Source organism: Henckelia pumila, unplaced genomic scaffold (assembly GCF_033568475.1).
Source record: "Henckelia pumila isolate YLH828 unplaced genomic scaffold, ASM3356847v2 CTG_461:::fragment_3, whole genome shotgun sequence".
Classification (NCBI taxonomy): domain Eukaryota; kingdom Viridiplantae; phylum Streptophyta; class Magnoliopsida; order Lamiales; family Gesneriaceae; genus Henckelia; species Henckelia pumila.
The window spans coordinates 8,366,772-8,382,041 of NW_027331831.1; the positions used below are offsets into that span (position 1 = coordinate 8,366,772).

The following is a 15,270-nucleotide window of genomic DNA, read 5'->3' on the forward strand; positions in this document are numbered from 1 at the left end:
ACTCAAACACATGCATATAATATTCGAACTCGAGCTCGATTATATATTCAAAATATTCGAATTTGACTGGAGCTCGAGTTCTAACCGAGTTGTTTTAAAGAAGTAAAGTGAGTGAAGAACATGGAACAATTTTGGCACTGAAAGTCTATTTAATTAAATGGACGGACGCAAATAAACTTATAAACATACAAATTACAATTTGTTTTTACAAAGAAAGAAAGGGAAATAAAAAGACTGATAATGAGTGATGTATTAAATACCTAAGTTTGAATTAAAATCGAAAAATCTCAACCATAAATCATGAATGCATATTTATTGAGCAAACAAAAATAGAGAAATGGATCGTAAGCAAAGCAAGCCATGGTACCAACTAATTAAGCGGTCAAATCATTTCATTCATACATTTATTTACAGATATATACATAATAATTAATAAACAGTGAGTGCCACAACTACCCTCTCCTTCCCTATTCAATGCTTCTTCCTATCCATTCCTGATTAATTTCAATTCTTTCTTTCACACATCACATGTTAGTTGGGACTCTCTTTATTGAACCTGCCATAAGTACTCCTCTGCTATTTCTTTTCTGTATTGTATGACAATTGTCAATTGCTTCTACTCTGCTTATTCAAGAATTAGTAAAAAAAAAAAAAAAAGAAAAAAGAAAAAAAAAGACACCAAATCAAATAATTATTTATATATATGGATTAGATTTTTTTCTTACGAGTATTAAGATTAAGAAATTTTACTACTTAGTTTGGTTCCATACGATTTTGATCCGTGGGAACTCGATCTAAAGTTGTGTTTGGATAAAAAGATTCAGGCCTTGCAATAGCTAGAGTTGTGTGTTGATGGAAAAATTTCAATATGTATACATGTATTTTTGTTATTTAGAAAAATAACACCAAAATTTCAAACCCACTGATTTCACGTTTAAATAGTATTCTATGTTACTTATGATGTGTTTCAAATCTATCTCAATAGACAATAATAATGTCATTAAAAATTCATTCTAATTTATATATTTAATATGTAAATAAGTAGTGTTTGGATTTCTGATTTTATTTATTGTTTCATTCTTAACAATAGAATTATAATCGAAATTCCATATATTAGAAATCGTTCCATCCAATTAGCACGACTTTTGAATGTTCAAAATGACTAGATTATAGAGTAAAATTGAAACTAAAGCAAATATATATATCCACAATACAATTAAATATATTTAGGCATATTTGCAATCTCTATATATAATTGATTATGAAATTTTATTTTTAACAAATCTGTGAAGAAAAATACATAATCACTTATATTTAGAGGTTGCAAACGCTATCTTAAAATCGTTTTTTCTAATTTTGAGACTAACAAATTCAAACCGAACGAAACCGAACTGTGAACCGTGGTCCACGGGGCGAGTGGTGAGGCACACATGCAAGAACCATTGATATAGGCCAGTCATAGGAAATGCCAGATCCAAGACGTCCCTTTTTGTGGTTTTGAGAGTGGGTTGATTATTATGATTACATATCTCTTCATTATTAACCCCAACTTCGCCTGTTGCCTGCATTTATTGACATGCAAATGCGTAGTTTTCATCTGTTCTCACTCTAGCTGGGTCATAGCGATGAATCAACTTCAGTGGCCACATTAATTTTTGTATATATATCGATCTTTAGAGATTTTATCTCGTAGCTAGCCATTAACAAGCAAGCATATAAATTCTGAGTTAGCTAGTGTGGGGGTGGCTGGCTGGCTGGCTAGCCGAGATGGATCTTGATGGTGGCGCTAGAGAAATCAAGTCCACTGAGTTAGTACAAATTGATCAATATCATGCGCAGGAAGACTCCAGTAGGAGGAAAAAGCTGGGGCTGTATTTTCTTGAATCAGATGACAGGCGGATGTCTGCGCTTGGAGGTGGGTACACACCTGGCGGAGCCACACCGGTTAACATCCAGGGGAAGCCTATTTCTGAATACAAAATGTCCAAGACCGGTGGGTGGATTGCTGCTTTCTTCATTTTTGGTGAGTATATGGACAGATGTTTCTTTTTGTTTCGATCCTTTTTTTTGCCATGTGGTGGTGTTGGTATGTTGGTTCTTCTTGCTGCAGGGAATGAGATGGCGGAGAGAATGGCTTACTTCGGGCTCTCGGTTAACATGGTGGCTTTTATGTTCTACGTTATGCATCGACCTTTCGAGGTTTCGGCCAACGCAGTGAACAATTTCTTGGGGATATCGCAGGCATCCTCTGTCTTGGGTGGTTTCTTGGCTGATGCATATCTTGGGAGATACTGGACGATAGCCATTTTCACCACTATCTATCTTGCGGTACGTGCACGGTGCGCTTCTCTTGGTTTGATTTGAATCAGCTTGAAACTTCGTTTTGAATGTTTTTTTTTGTTGTTGTTGTTGTTTCTTGGAGGGTCTAACAGGAATAACCATATGCGCAACGATGAAGAATCTGATGCCCAACCAAGACGAGTGCAATCAGATTGCGCTTCTTTTAGGGAATTGCGAGCCTGCGAAATCTTGGCAGATGCTTTACCTTTACACAGTCCTATACGTGACCGGATTTGGGGCTGCTGGCATTAGGCCCTGCGTCTCTTCCTTCGGCGCCGATCAATTCGATGAAAGAGATAGGGACTACAAAACCCACCTCGACAGATTTTTCAACTTCTTCTACCTCTCGGTCACGGTCGGGGCCATTGTGGCATTCACAGGAGTTGTGTACCTTCAAATCAAACATGGTTGGGGCTCTGCTTTTGGTTCATTGGCCATAGCCATGGGCATGTCCAATCTTGTTTTCTTTCTGGGCACTCCTCTTTATAGGCACAGGCTGCCCGGTGGCAGCCCCTTGACCCGTGTGGCACAAGTCCTAGTCGCCGCCTTTCGGAAGAGAAACGATTCTTTTCACAGCAGCGAGTTTGTGGGCTTGTATGAGCTTCAGGGGAAAAGATCCGCCATAAAAGGTAGCTCCAAGATCGCCCACACCGATGATTTCAGGTAACGTTTAAAGATTGATATTCCCCCAGACTCTTCCAGCCATCAAGATTTTAGCGATTGATATGATACCATTTTTGAAAACCCACAGATGTTTGGACAAAGCAGCTCTGAGGCTGAAAGAAGATGGCCCCTGTCCAAGTCCATGGAGACTTTGCACTGTGACTCAAGTAGAAGAAGTGAAAATTCTTGTGAAACTCATCCCAATCCCAACTTGCACCATCATGCTCAATCTAATCTTAACAGAGTTCTTGACTCTATCAGTCCAGCAAGCATACACACTGAACACTCATATCGGTCGGCTGAAACTCCCCGTCACGTGCATGCCAGTCTTCCCCGGCCTCAGCATATTCCTACTGCTGTCGCTGTACTACTCCGTATTCGTCCCAGTTTCCAGGCGAATCACCGGTCATCCACACGGCGCCTCTCAGCTTCAAAGGGTCGGCATCGGTCTAGCAGTTTCGATCCTATCGGTGGCCGTGGCCGCCATCTTCGAGAGTTATAGACGACATTACTCCATACAACATGGCTACGATGCCAGTTTCTTGACTCCAATGCCGAAACTGAGCGCGTACTGGCTCTTGATCCAGTACTGCCTCATAGGGATTGCCGAGGTGTTTTGCATCGTGGGATTGCTCGAATTCCTGTATGAAGAGGCTCCAGACGCCATGAGAAGTATAGGATCCGCATACGCTGCAGTTGCCGGGGGATTGGGTTGCTTCGGAGCCACCATATTGAACAACATCGTGAAAGCAGCGACAGGGGACGCAGAGCAAGGGAGACCCTCGTGGCTGGCACAGAACATAAATACAGGCAGATTTGATTACTTTTACTGGCTTCTTACGGTCTTGAGTGTCGTAAATTTCTGTGTATTCTTGTACGCAGCACGTAGGTATCAATACAGAACAAAAGAAGTGTCGGAAACCAAGGAGCAAGCAACAAATGGGATGTAGGCAGAGCATGGCACATAGCCTAGCGCTTTTCAGGTGTTGAGTATATGATTCATACATACATACTTACAACAGCCATCTTATGTTGTAGCTTTAAAAGTTTTAGTGCTCACCACTTTTCTCAGATATTTCCAAAAGAATGATAAAATAAAAAGAAGGTTTATGCTACATGGACATGCAATTGGCACTCACGAAAACATTTTTATTGGGATAATTTTGTAATTTCAAAAACGGTGTGTAACCGTGCAGCATTTTCTTAAAAAGAATGTTACAAGGCCATCACAAACATCAAGTTATTGGCTTTTTAATTAATAAAATAGAAATAAAGATCAAGGACACGGTTTAGAAAATCTTTGACCAGCAAATTAAGGGAAGGGCCCAACTATTCATCGACTTCCTGAGTCGATGCCTGACCAAGTTAATGATAGTATGACACAAGTTGGCATATTATTCTGTGTCTTAAATAGTCCAGGCAAATAAATGAGTAAAATTCCAAGAGAGCAAAAGCAAGTACATACTCCAAAGAGGCAAAGACCCCATACAACATAGCTATACCATGGAATCATATAAAGAGCCTAAGTATAGAGTGTAAACCTAATTTTTTGGGTAATTAACGTAGACATATACTTTTGCTTTTGCTTTAGGTAATTAATGTAAACCCATATATAAAGTTAATTATCTCTTTTGCTATTGATAATGATACATAAAATGTGGTCCCTTCCTCTCGTCAAATTAGAGGCAATCCTATACCTTTAGCTAGGCCCAACTCCATAGTGGGCTCGTTTCATTATATAGGCTTTGGTCCAATTTTGACCCGTGTCTCATGAACCTAAATCTTTCCTTTGTTCTATTCGACTTTTTTTTACAAGTTTTATTTAAAAGTATATAAAATGATACTACATAGTACATATACATCAACATTACATAACAAAAACTAAATACCAAAATTAAAATTTTCTACACAAAATATAAAATGTTGCGATATAATAGCAAAATCTCACGATATAAACGACATACACGATATTATATATTTGTATGTGTCTTTAACATTATTAAATATATATATATATATATATATATATATAGAACAGTTTTTTAATATTTGGACATAATAATTATGAGTTTTTTTAATTGTTTTTTTTAAAAAAAATCTCATAAATCATATACTACAAAAAAAAAAAAAAAAAACATGATTTAAATAAATCTCAAGAAGATAGTTTGAAATTGTCTACTAGTATTTAACTAACTAATTCTCAATCAATTTGGTGAAGCCTTAATGAATTTTACAAAAATACCGTAAATTCTCATTTTCTTTTAACTTCGACAGTTAACGAACAACATGGTTTATAATTTTTTTTGAAATCTAACTTCTCCGCAAACTGATTATATTGAACAAACACTCCCTAAGTTTTTTTTTTAATTCGCGTTGCTAGGGGTTCTCTAATTTTGAAAATTTTGTTAAGGATAAGCTAAAAAGTAGAGCTGTCAAGATGGCCGTCCCACCCCGAACCACGACCCGTTTGAGTTGACCCGTATAGGCCCACCTCTAAACGGGCCATAAAAACAAAACCCCGCCCCGCCCCAAGTTGCTGTCTAGACGGGTCAACCCGCCAATATTTTTTAAAAAAAAATTCAAAAAACAACATTAGTATTTGAAATCGAAAAATATATATAAAAAATGTTACACAATAACCAATAATAAATGTAACACCCAGTATTTTTAGTACGTAAATTTGCATGCATAATTAGGAATTTTATTTATTTAAAATTTTAGATTATGGGTTAAATAATTATGTGAAATTAATTGTGCATGTTTTAAGTTATTTTTAAGCATTTAACCCATAATTAGTGATTTTCATGATTTATGAAAATTTAATTATTTTATTGCGTAGACGGGACCGTGGACGGACGAGATGACAACTTTCTACCCAAATTATTTTATGAGTCTTTTAGGAGCCCGAAAATATTATTTTGAGTTTTATTTCCACAAAATTATCAGTATTTAATTTTATATATTTTTAGAAGTCCGTTTTTATCCAAATTTAGCCAAAATATTGACTTTTAATTACCTTTAAAATTCCCTAAAATTAATATTCGGGATTTTAATTAGTTATCAGATTTTTTTAAATTTTATTTGGAGTTTTAAGTTGTATATTTTATATATATAACATCTTATATTTAATTTAATTATCCTAAACCTTATTTTATTCTAATTACCCTAAACCTACCCCAAAATCCTACGCTCAAAACTCCCAGCTGCCAACCCCACCTCTCCTTCATCTTCTTCAGTCGGTTTTAGCTCCAAGCCTCCATTGTTGAATGATTTTTCAAGCTCCAAGTTGGTTGTCATCGCCCCGTTGTCCCAGAATCGTCATCTACGCCTTCTTCTTTTCATTCTACGATGCAAGGCATGTTTCCTTCCTTTATTTCGCACCTTTTCAGTAAATATATTTGTATGTGTGTGTTTGCATCAGGATAATTTTCGATCAAAGTTTTGCACAAACATGGATTGAATTTTCGAACTTTTGTTTGTAAGCGCATGGTTTGCTTGGGTTTTTTTTCATCATCTCACGTTTTTATTTTAGCATGGGCGTGTATGGCTGCTAGGCCAAGATTCATGGATGTCCTAGGGTCAGACTTGGGCTAGTCGATCGGTTAAGGTTGGAGAAGGGCTGGAACGAAACAAATCGAATTCTGTCATGGGTGGCTCGCACAGGTTCTGGGGCTGTGGGAGAATGCTTCGTTCTCCCTTCTCCGGGCATGATTTTGGGTAAGGTTTGTTGAGATGTTGGCTAAGTTTTGCAAGTGGTTTCACGATTTTTGGTGGTCGGAGCGAGTGGCACGATCGAAAACGCTGCCACTGCTCCTACCTGCGCGCGAATAGAGTATAGCCATGGTGTAGAGCTTCGTGTGAGGGCTGTAGGTAACGGTTTGGGCGGGTTCTTACCTTGTTGGAAACATCTTGAGGTGGGCTAGGTGTATGGGGTGGTGCTTCGGCCAGGGGTGGCCGGAGCACGGCGGCAACAGCCATGGAAGGCTGCTGCGCGCAAGACCGAACAGAATTGGGAAAAGGAAGTAAGGGTTCGGGTTTATGGTTTTTAAGTTGGGTCCGGGTTGGGTCTTGAGTCCGGGTCGGTTCCAATAAGTCATGGGTCATGTCTAGTGGGTTCGGGTCAGGGTTAAGTTAGTCGGGCTCTGGTATTTTTATTTTTAAGTTATTATTTAGTTTAAGTGTTTAATTGGGCTTGATTAAGTAATTAAATTAAGTGGGCTATCCAAAAATATTTTATTGGGCTTGAATTAATTATTTGGGCTTAAATGTAAGTTAATGGGGTTAAGTTGAGTTATTGGGCCAGTCTCAGTGTTAATGGGCCATATTTTTAAGTAAATGAGCTTAAGTGTTTAGGGCCAGCAGTTCAGTACAATCCCATGAAAAAAAAAATAGCATGTGTCCTGAATATATATTTAATTATTTTATGCATGGAAGTTATTTCAAGTACTTATTATTTATTATGAAAATTAAATTAAATATATATGAAGGACACACTTTTTATTTAAGTACATGCATTCATGAAATAATTTTTATGGCATGATTTAATGTTAAGGTTGAGCCAGAAAATAATTTTATGTTGGAAGTTGAAGTAGTGTGACAATTTAAGGGAGACAAGTCCTCATATGTTAAGGGTAGTTTACTACCAGTAAGAGGTGATTCGTCACCGCCGCGTACGTTGGTTTTAAGAGACTGATCAATTGAACCATTTAAGTTTAAGGTTACACTATGGATATGACCATGCGATGTTAGAAAAAGTTATGCTCAACATTGTTTATGTATGTATTATATGATTATAATTAAGATCAAGTTTAAGCAAGATTTTGAGTTATGATTCATGATTTTTAAGCATGCCCATTCATGTATATGTTATGTATTAGTATTCCAGTTATTTAAATTATTTTAAATCCTTGTTATGTTAGCATGTTGGGCCTCTAGACTCACTACACTTATATGGTGCAGGTGAGTATGTAGAGGATGATGTAGTACCTACCGGCGGTGAGGACGTATGAGCAGATATGCAGTGATCCCCCGCGGCCGTTTTCTGAGTCATCATGAATATTTCAAGAATTTTAAACTCTGTTTCTTATTTATTACTTTTAGGTCTTTTCAGTGGTGAATTTTAGTATTATTTTCATTAAATAATTTTATTGCATGCAAACTTCTAAGTTAATTGTTTTGACGGTATTTTTAGTAAGTTTGACTCAGATGTTCAAGTAAGAAATGTTGTATTTTATTTATGTTATTTTTAAATCTGTTTATTTTGTGCATATATGTATGGGCATGTATGTACATGTATTTTACTTAGTATTATAAAAAAAAATAAAAAAATTCCGCATACGTTATTTTAGAATATTTGGTCGTTTCAATTGGTATCAGAGCCGCGTTCTTGGAGGGGTCATCACTGCTATGCGAGCTCAGAAATCCACGCTATCGGTCTGTAAGTTTTAATTGCTTTTAGTATGATTTAGTAGTATCCTGTTTAAGACTTAAGCATTTATGTTAGCAAAAAATCTTTAAGTACTTAGTTATGCATGTCGATTTACGTAAAAAAATATGTGGTGGTGTAGAATGCCTCCGAGACCAGTGAATAGGCGTGGAGGATCCCCACCTCCGCAAAACCCTCTATCAGCATTGGAACAGGCCAATGCAAACATGATGGCTGGGATTACTGCTCTGTTGGAGCAGCAGGCAGCACGTCCGAGACTGTCCCATGATGAGGACGTGGCGGAGAGGTTCCAGAAGAAGGGACCTAAGGAGTTCGCAGGTGCCACAGATCCACTCATTGCTGAGGGGTGGATCCATTCTTTGGAGAGCATCTTTGCTTACATGGGTTTGACTGATGCGGACAAGGTGAGGTGCGCAGTGTACATGCTGAAGGGTGATGCAGACTTATGGTGGGAGAGTGCATCACGGGGAGTGAATCTGACTACTTTGCGATGGACAGACTTCCGGAGGATGTTTTTCTCCAAGTATTCACTGAAGACATGCGCAGTAGCATGATTCAAGATTTCATGAGTCTCCGACAGGAAGACAAGACAGTTGTGGAGTACATCCGACAGTTCGAGAGGGGCTGACAACCTTGTGCCGCTGATTGTTGACAGTGCACCTGAGAAGATGAGAAAGTTTATTGAGGGGCTCAGGGCGGAGATCAAGCATGACGTTCGTATGGCGGACGTCCCTACTTATGAGACGGCAGTCAGTAGAACTTTGCGTTCGGAGGATGGTAGGAGAGAGATCCACAGGGAGCAGCAGGGTAAGAGGCAATTTCAGTCTAGATATCAGCGACCATCTTCGCAGCTTTCTGTGAAGAAGCAGTATACTGGGCCGTCTAAGGGCCCGAACCAGCAGAAGCCACAGCAGCAGAGACAGCAGCCTAGGGGCGGGGCTCCTAATGCTGGAGGATATCCTACTTGTCCGAAGTGCCAGAAGATGCATCCAGGACCATGTCTTCTAGGAGCGGGCGTCTGTTTTCATTGTAAGAAGCCAGGGCACCAGATGGCCAATTGCCCGAGGAAGAAGAACACTACAGGGAGAGTGTTCGTGATGCAGGCTGAGGAGGCAGACCCAGATACCTCCTTGATCACCGGTATATCTTACCCCTAGTATTTTATGATTTCTTCCTTTGGTTAAGAATTTCGATTTCTCTTTGTGGAATAATTTGTTATTTGGGATTTTCTATGTGCATGTTATAATAGGAAACATGTTTTACTTGTGATTAGAATTAAGGGTTATTAGTGACTCATCTTTGGGGAAAAAGTTTAGTAGTAGTATGAAGTTGTTGGGATTCTTCTGCGTGCAGGGAGAATTCTAGTTGGAGGCAACTCCATGTTTGCGTTGCTAGATTCAAGGGCTACGCATTCATTTATCTCCCTAGAGTTTATCAGACGGATAGGCATCACACCTGAGATTGCCGACAGTGGTTATGATGTCACTATGCCATCAGGACAGATTATTTTTACCTCTAGTGTCATTCGAGAGCTGGAGTTGGAGCTGCAGGGGCACTCCATTCGCGCAGATGTAGTGGTTTTGCCGTTGAGCGGTTTTGATTTGATATTGGGTATGGACTGGTTGACAGTCAATGGAGCTTCGATTGATTTTCGTCGGAGGACAGTGTCAGTGAAACCACCGGGAGGCGACCCGTTTACTTTTCATGCATCTCAGAGCAGTGATATTCCTCAGGTGATATCTCTTATTCAGGCGAGGAAGCTGTTGAAACGGGGTTGCCGAGGTTTCCTAGCGAGTATTGTCACGGCCTCAGAACCAGCCAGTAGATCATTATCAGAGATAGAGGTAGTTCGTGACTTTTCGGACGTCTTTCCGGAGGATGTTGCAGGGATTCCACCAGTGAGAGAGGTGGAGTTCAATATCGACTTATTGCCAGACACTGTGCCTATCTCAAAGGCACAGTACAGACTTGCTCCTACCGACATGAAAGAGTTGAAGGAGCAGATTCAGGAGTTATTAGAGAAAGGCTTTGTTCGTCCTAGCTTTTCTCCATGGGGAGCTCCAGTGTTGTGAAGAAGAAGGATGGCAGTATGAGACTGTGCATCGATTATCGAGAGCTCAACAGAGTCACAGTGAAGAATAAGTACCCACTGCCGAGGATAGATGACTTATTTGATCAGTTGCAGGGAGCTTCAGTGTTCTCCAAGATCGATCTGCGATCTGGTTATCATCAGCTGCGAGTTAGAGAGGCAGATGTGTCCAAGACTGCTTTCCGGACACGTTATGGGCATTACGAGTTCTTAGTAATGCCATTTGGGATGACCAATGCTCCAGCGATTTTCATGGATCTCATGAACCGGGTATTTCAGCCGTATCTTGATCAGTTCATCATAGTCTTCATTGATGATATCTTGATCTACTCTAGGAGCGTTGAGGAGCATAGGCAGCATCTACAGACAGCCTTGCAGACTTTGAGGGAGCATCGGTTGTATGCCAAGTTCAGCAAGTGCGAGTTTTGGCTTGAGCAGATGACATTTCTTGGCCACATTATTTCTAGAGATGAGATTGCAGTGGATCAGTCGAAGGTTGAGGCAGTGCAAAAATGGGGTATTTCGAGGAATGCTTCGGAGATTCGCAGTTTCTTGGGTTTGGCAGGATACTATAGGAAGTTCATCAAGAGTTTTTCCTCTATTGCAGTACCCTTGACTTCCTTAACCAAGAAGAATGCGAAGTTTATTTGGAGTCCAAACTGTCAGAGGAGCTTCGATCAGCTGAAGGAAGCACTCACTACCGCACCGGTGTTGGCGATGGCAGTACCACACGAGGAGTTAGTGGTATACACCGACGCGTCTAAGCTAGGTTTAGGCGCAGTACTTATGCAGTGTGGTAAGGTTATTGCTTATGCGTCGAGGCAGTTGAAGATTCACGAGCAGAACTACCCGACACATGATTTGAAGTTAGCAGCAGTGGTCTTCGCTTTAAAAATCTGGAGGCACTATCTGTATGGCGAGAAGTGCAAGATTTTCACGGATCATAAGAGCCTCAAGTACTTCTTCACTCAGAAGGAGTTAAACATGAGGCAACGGAGATGGTTGGAGTTGGTGAAGGATTACGACTGCGACATTAGCTACCATCCAGGTAAGGCTAATGTAGTGGCCGATGCTTTGAGTCGGAAGTCGACAGTGGTATCGTGTTTGACAGTGCAGTTACCACTGCAGAGCGAGATTCAGGGGTTTGGTTTGGAGTTTTACTCGAGTGGTCATGCACCGAGCTTGTCAGTGTTGACGGTGCAGCCAGTTCTACGAGATCGGATCAGGGATGGACAGCCTACAGATGAGGAGTTACAGCGGTTGGTGCAGAGGGATGAGGCTAAGGGAAATCTTCTTTTTACTGTCAGTGATGGCATTATTCAGTACAGTGGTCGATTGTGTGTCCCGAACATTGATCAGCTGAGGACTGAGATCCTGACAGAGGCTCACACATCTCCGTATTCCATTCATCCAGGAAGTACGAAGATGTATAAGGATTTGCAGACTTTGTATTGGTGGCCCGGCATGAAGAGTGATATCGCACGATTCGTATCAGAGTGCTTGACTTGTCAGCAGGTCAAGGCAGAGCATCAGCGTCTAGCAGGGCTTCTTAATCCTCTATCCATTCCGGTATGGAAGTGGGAGAACATCACGATGGATTTCGTAGTTGGCCTTCCGAGGAGTAACAGAGGGAGCACAGCTATTTGGGTGATCGTGGATAGACTCACCAAGTCAGCTCATTTCTTGCCAGTGAGGACTACTTACTCGTTGACACAGTATGCAGAGCTTTACATCAAGGAGATTGTTAGACTGCATGGCATACCAGTGTCGATAGTATCAGACAGAGATCCGAGATTTACGTCTGCATTTTGAAAGAGTTTGCACACAGCATTGGGGACTAGACTTTTGTTCAGTACAACGTTCCATCCCCAGACAGATGATCAGTCTGAGAGAGTGATCCAGGTTCTCGAGGATCTACTGAGAGCTTGTGTCATCGAATTTCAGGGCTCGTGGGAGACTAAACTGCCATTAGTGGAGTTTACCTATAACAACAGTTTTCAGTCGTCTATAGGTATGGCTCCTTATGCAGCATTGTACGGGAGGAGATGCAGATCTCTTGTGCATTGGGATGAGGTTGGTGAGAGGATTTTATTGGGTCCTGAGATCGTGCAGCAGATAGCTGACATTGTGACTCAGATTCGGATCGTATGAGGACTGCTCAGAGTCGTCAGAAGAGTTATGCAGATACTCGACGACGAGATTTGGAGTTCACAATAGGTGATCACGTGTTTCTGAGAGTGTCACCTATGAAGGGAGTGGTACGATTTGGCCGGAGAGGTAAGCTTAATCCGAGATATATTGGACCTTATGAGATCTTGGAGAGAGTTGGCACTTTGGCCTACCGTTTGGCCTTACCACCAGGCCTTGCGGCAGTGCACGATGTCTTTCATGTATCCATGCTTTGGAGATATGTCTCTAACCCGTCGCATGTGTTGAATTACGAGCCCTTGCAGTTGCCACCTAATCTAGTTTATGAGGAGAGGTCAGTACGGATCTTGGCTAGGGAGGAGCGGAGACTTAGGTCGCGGGTCATACCGATGGTCAGAGTCCAGTGGCTGAATCACTCGGAGGAGGAAGCTACTTGGGAGACCGAGACAGACATGAGGACTCGCTACCCGGAGTTGTTCGGGTAAGTACTTTAATTTCGAGGACGAAATTCAAATTAAGGGGGGGAGAATTGTAACACCCAGTATTTTTAGTACGTAAATTCGCATGCATAATTAGGGATTTTATTTATTTAGAATTTTAGATTATGGGTTAAATAATTATGTGAAATTAATTGTGCATGTTTTAAGTTATTTTTAAGCATTTAACCCATAATTAGTGATTTTCATGATTTATGAAAATTTAATTATTTTATTGCGTAGACGGGACCGTGGACGGATGAGATAACAACTTTCTACCCAAATTATTTTATGAGTCTTTTAGGAGCCCGAAAATATTATTTTGAGTTTTATTTCCTCAAAATTATCAGTATTTAATTTTATATATTTTTAGAAGTCCGTTTTTATCCAAATTTAGCCAAAATATTGACTTTTAATTACCTTTAAAATTCCCTAAAATTAATATTTCGGGATTTTAATTAGTTATCAGATTTTTTTAACTTTTATTTGGAGTTTTAAGTTGTATATTATATATATATAACATCTTCTATTTAATTTAACTATCCTAAACCTTATTTTATTCTAATTACCCTAAACCTACCCCAAAATCCTACGCTCAAAACTCCCAGCCGCCAACCCCACCTCTCCTTCATCTTCTTCAGTCGGTTTTAGCTCCAAGCCTCCATTGTTGAATGATTTTTCAAGCTCCAAGTTGGTTGTCATCGCCCCGTTGTCCCAGAATCGTCATCTACGCCTTCTTCTTTTCATTCTACGGTGCAAGACATGTTTCCTTCCTTTATTTCGCACATTTTCAGTAAGTATATTTGTATGTGTGTGTTTGCATCAGGAGAATTTTCGATCAAGTCTTGCACAAACATGGATTGAATTTTCGAACTTTTGTTTGTAAGCGCATGGTTTGCTTGGGTTTTTTTTTCATCATCTCACGTTTTTATTTTAGCATGGGCGTGTATGGCTGCTAGGCCAAGATTCATTTATGTCCTAGGGTCGGACTTGGGCTAGTCGATCGATTAAGGTTGGAGAAGGGCTGGAACGAAACAAATCGAATTCTGTCATGGGTGGCTCACGCAGGTTCTGGGGCTGTGGGAGAATGCTTCGTTCTCCCTCCTCTGGGCATGGTTTTGGGTAAGGTTTATTGCATTGGAAACCCCTAGATGTTGGCTAAGTTTTGCAAGTGGTTTCACAATTTTTGGTGGTCGGAGCGAGTGGCACGATCGAAAACGCTGCCACTGCTCCTACCTGCGCGTGAATAGAGAATAGCCATGGTGTAGAGCTTCGTGTGAGGGCTGTAGGTAACGGTTTGGGCTGGTTCTTACCTTGTTGGAAACATCTTGAGGTGGGCTAGGTGTATGGGGTGGTGCTCTGACTAGGGGCGGCTGGAGCACGGCGGCAACAGCCATGGAAGGCTGCTGCGCGCAAGATCGAACAGAATTGGGAAAAGGAAGTAAGGGTTCGGGTTTATGGTTTTTAAGTTGGGTCCGGGTTGGGTCTTGAGTTCGGGTCGGGTCCAATAAGTCATGGGTCATGTCTAGTGGGTCCGGGTCTGGGTTAAGTTAGTCGGACTCGGGTATTTTTATTTTTAAGTTATTATTTAGTTTAAGTGTTTAATTGGGCTTGATTAAGTAATTAAATTAAGTGGGCTATCCAGAAATATTTTATTGGGCTTGAATTAATTATTTGGACTTAAATGTAAGTTAATGGGGTTAAGTTGAGTTATTGGGTCAGTCTCAGTGTTAATGGGCCATATTTTTAAGTAAATGGGCTTGAGTGTTTAGGGCCAGCAGTTCAGTACAATCCCATAAAAAAAAAATAGCATGTGTCCTGAATATATATTTAATTATTTTATGCATGGAAGTTATTTCAAGTACTTATTATTTATTATGAAAATTAAATTAAATATATATGAAGTACACACTTTTTATTTAAGTACATGCATTCATGAAATAATTTTTATGGCATGATTTAATGTTAAGGTTGAGCCAGAAAATAATTTTATGTTGAAAGTTGAAGTAGTGTAACAATTTAAGGGGGACAAGTCCCCATATGTTAAGGGTAGTTTACTACCAGTAAGAGGTGATTCGTCACCGCCGCGTACGTTGGTTTTAAGAGAC

At 40.2% G+C, this 15,270-nt stretch overlaps 1 protein-coding gene across 1 annotated transcript; it reads left to right on the forward strand.

Moving 5' to 3' along the window:
- Positions 1–1,539: 1,539 nt before the first annotated feature.
- Positions 1,540–4,078, forward strand: LOC140871815 (protein NRT1/ PTR FAMILY 6.1). The gene is made up of 4 exons (XM_073274543.1): positions 1,540–2,023; positions 2,111–2,328; positions 2,423–3,003; positions 3,092–4,078. Exons 1-4 carry the CDS (start codon positions 1,768–1,770, stop codon positions 3,951–3,953), a joined length of 1,917 nt encoding a protein of 638 aa, XP_073130644.1. The 5' UTR covers positions 1,540–1,767; the 3' UTR covers positions 3,954–4,078.
- Positions 4,079–15,270: the final 11,192 nt, after the last annotated feature.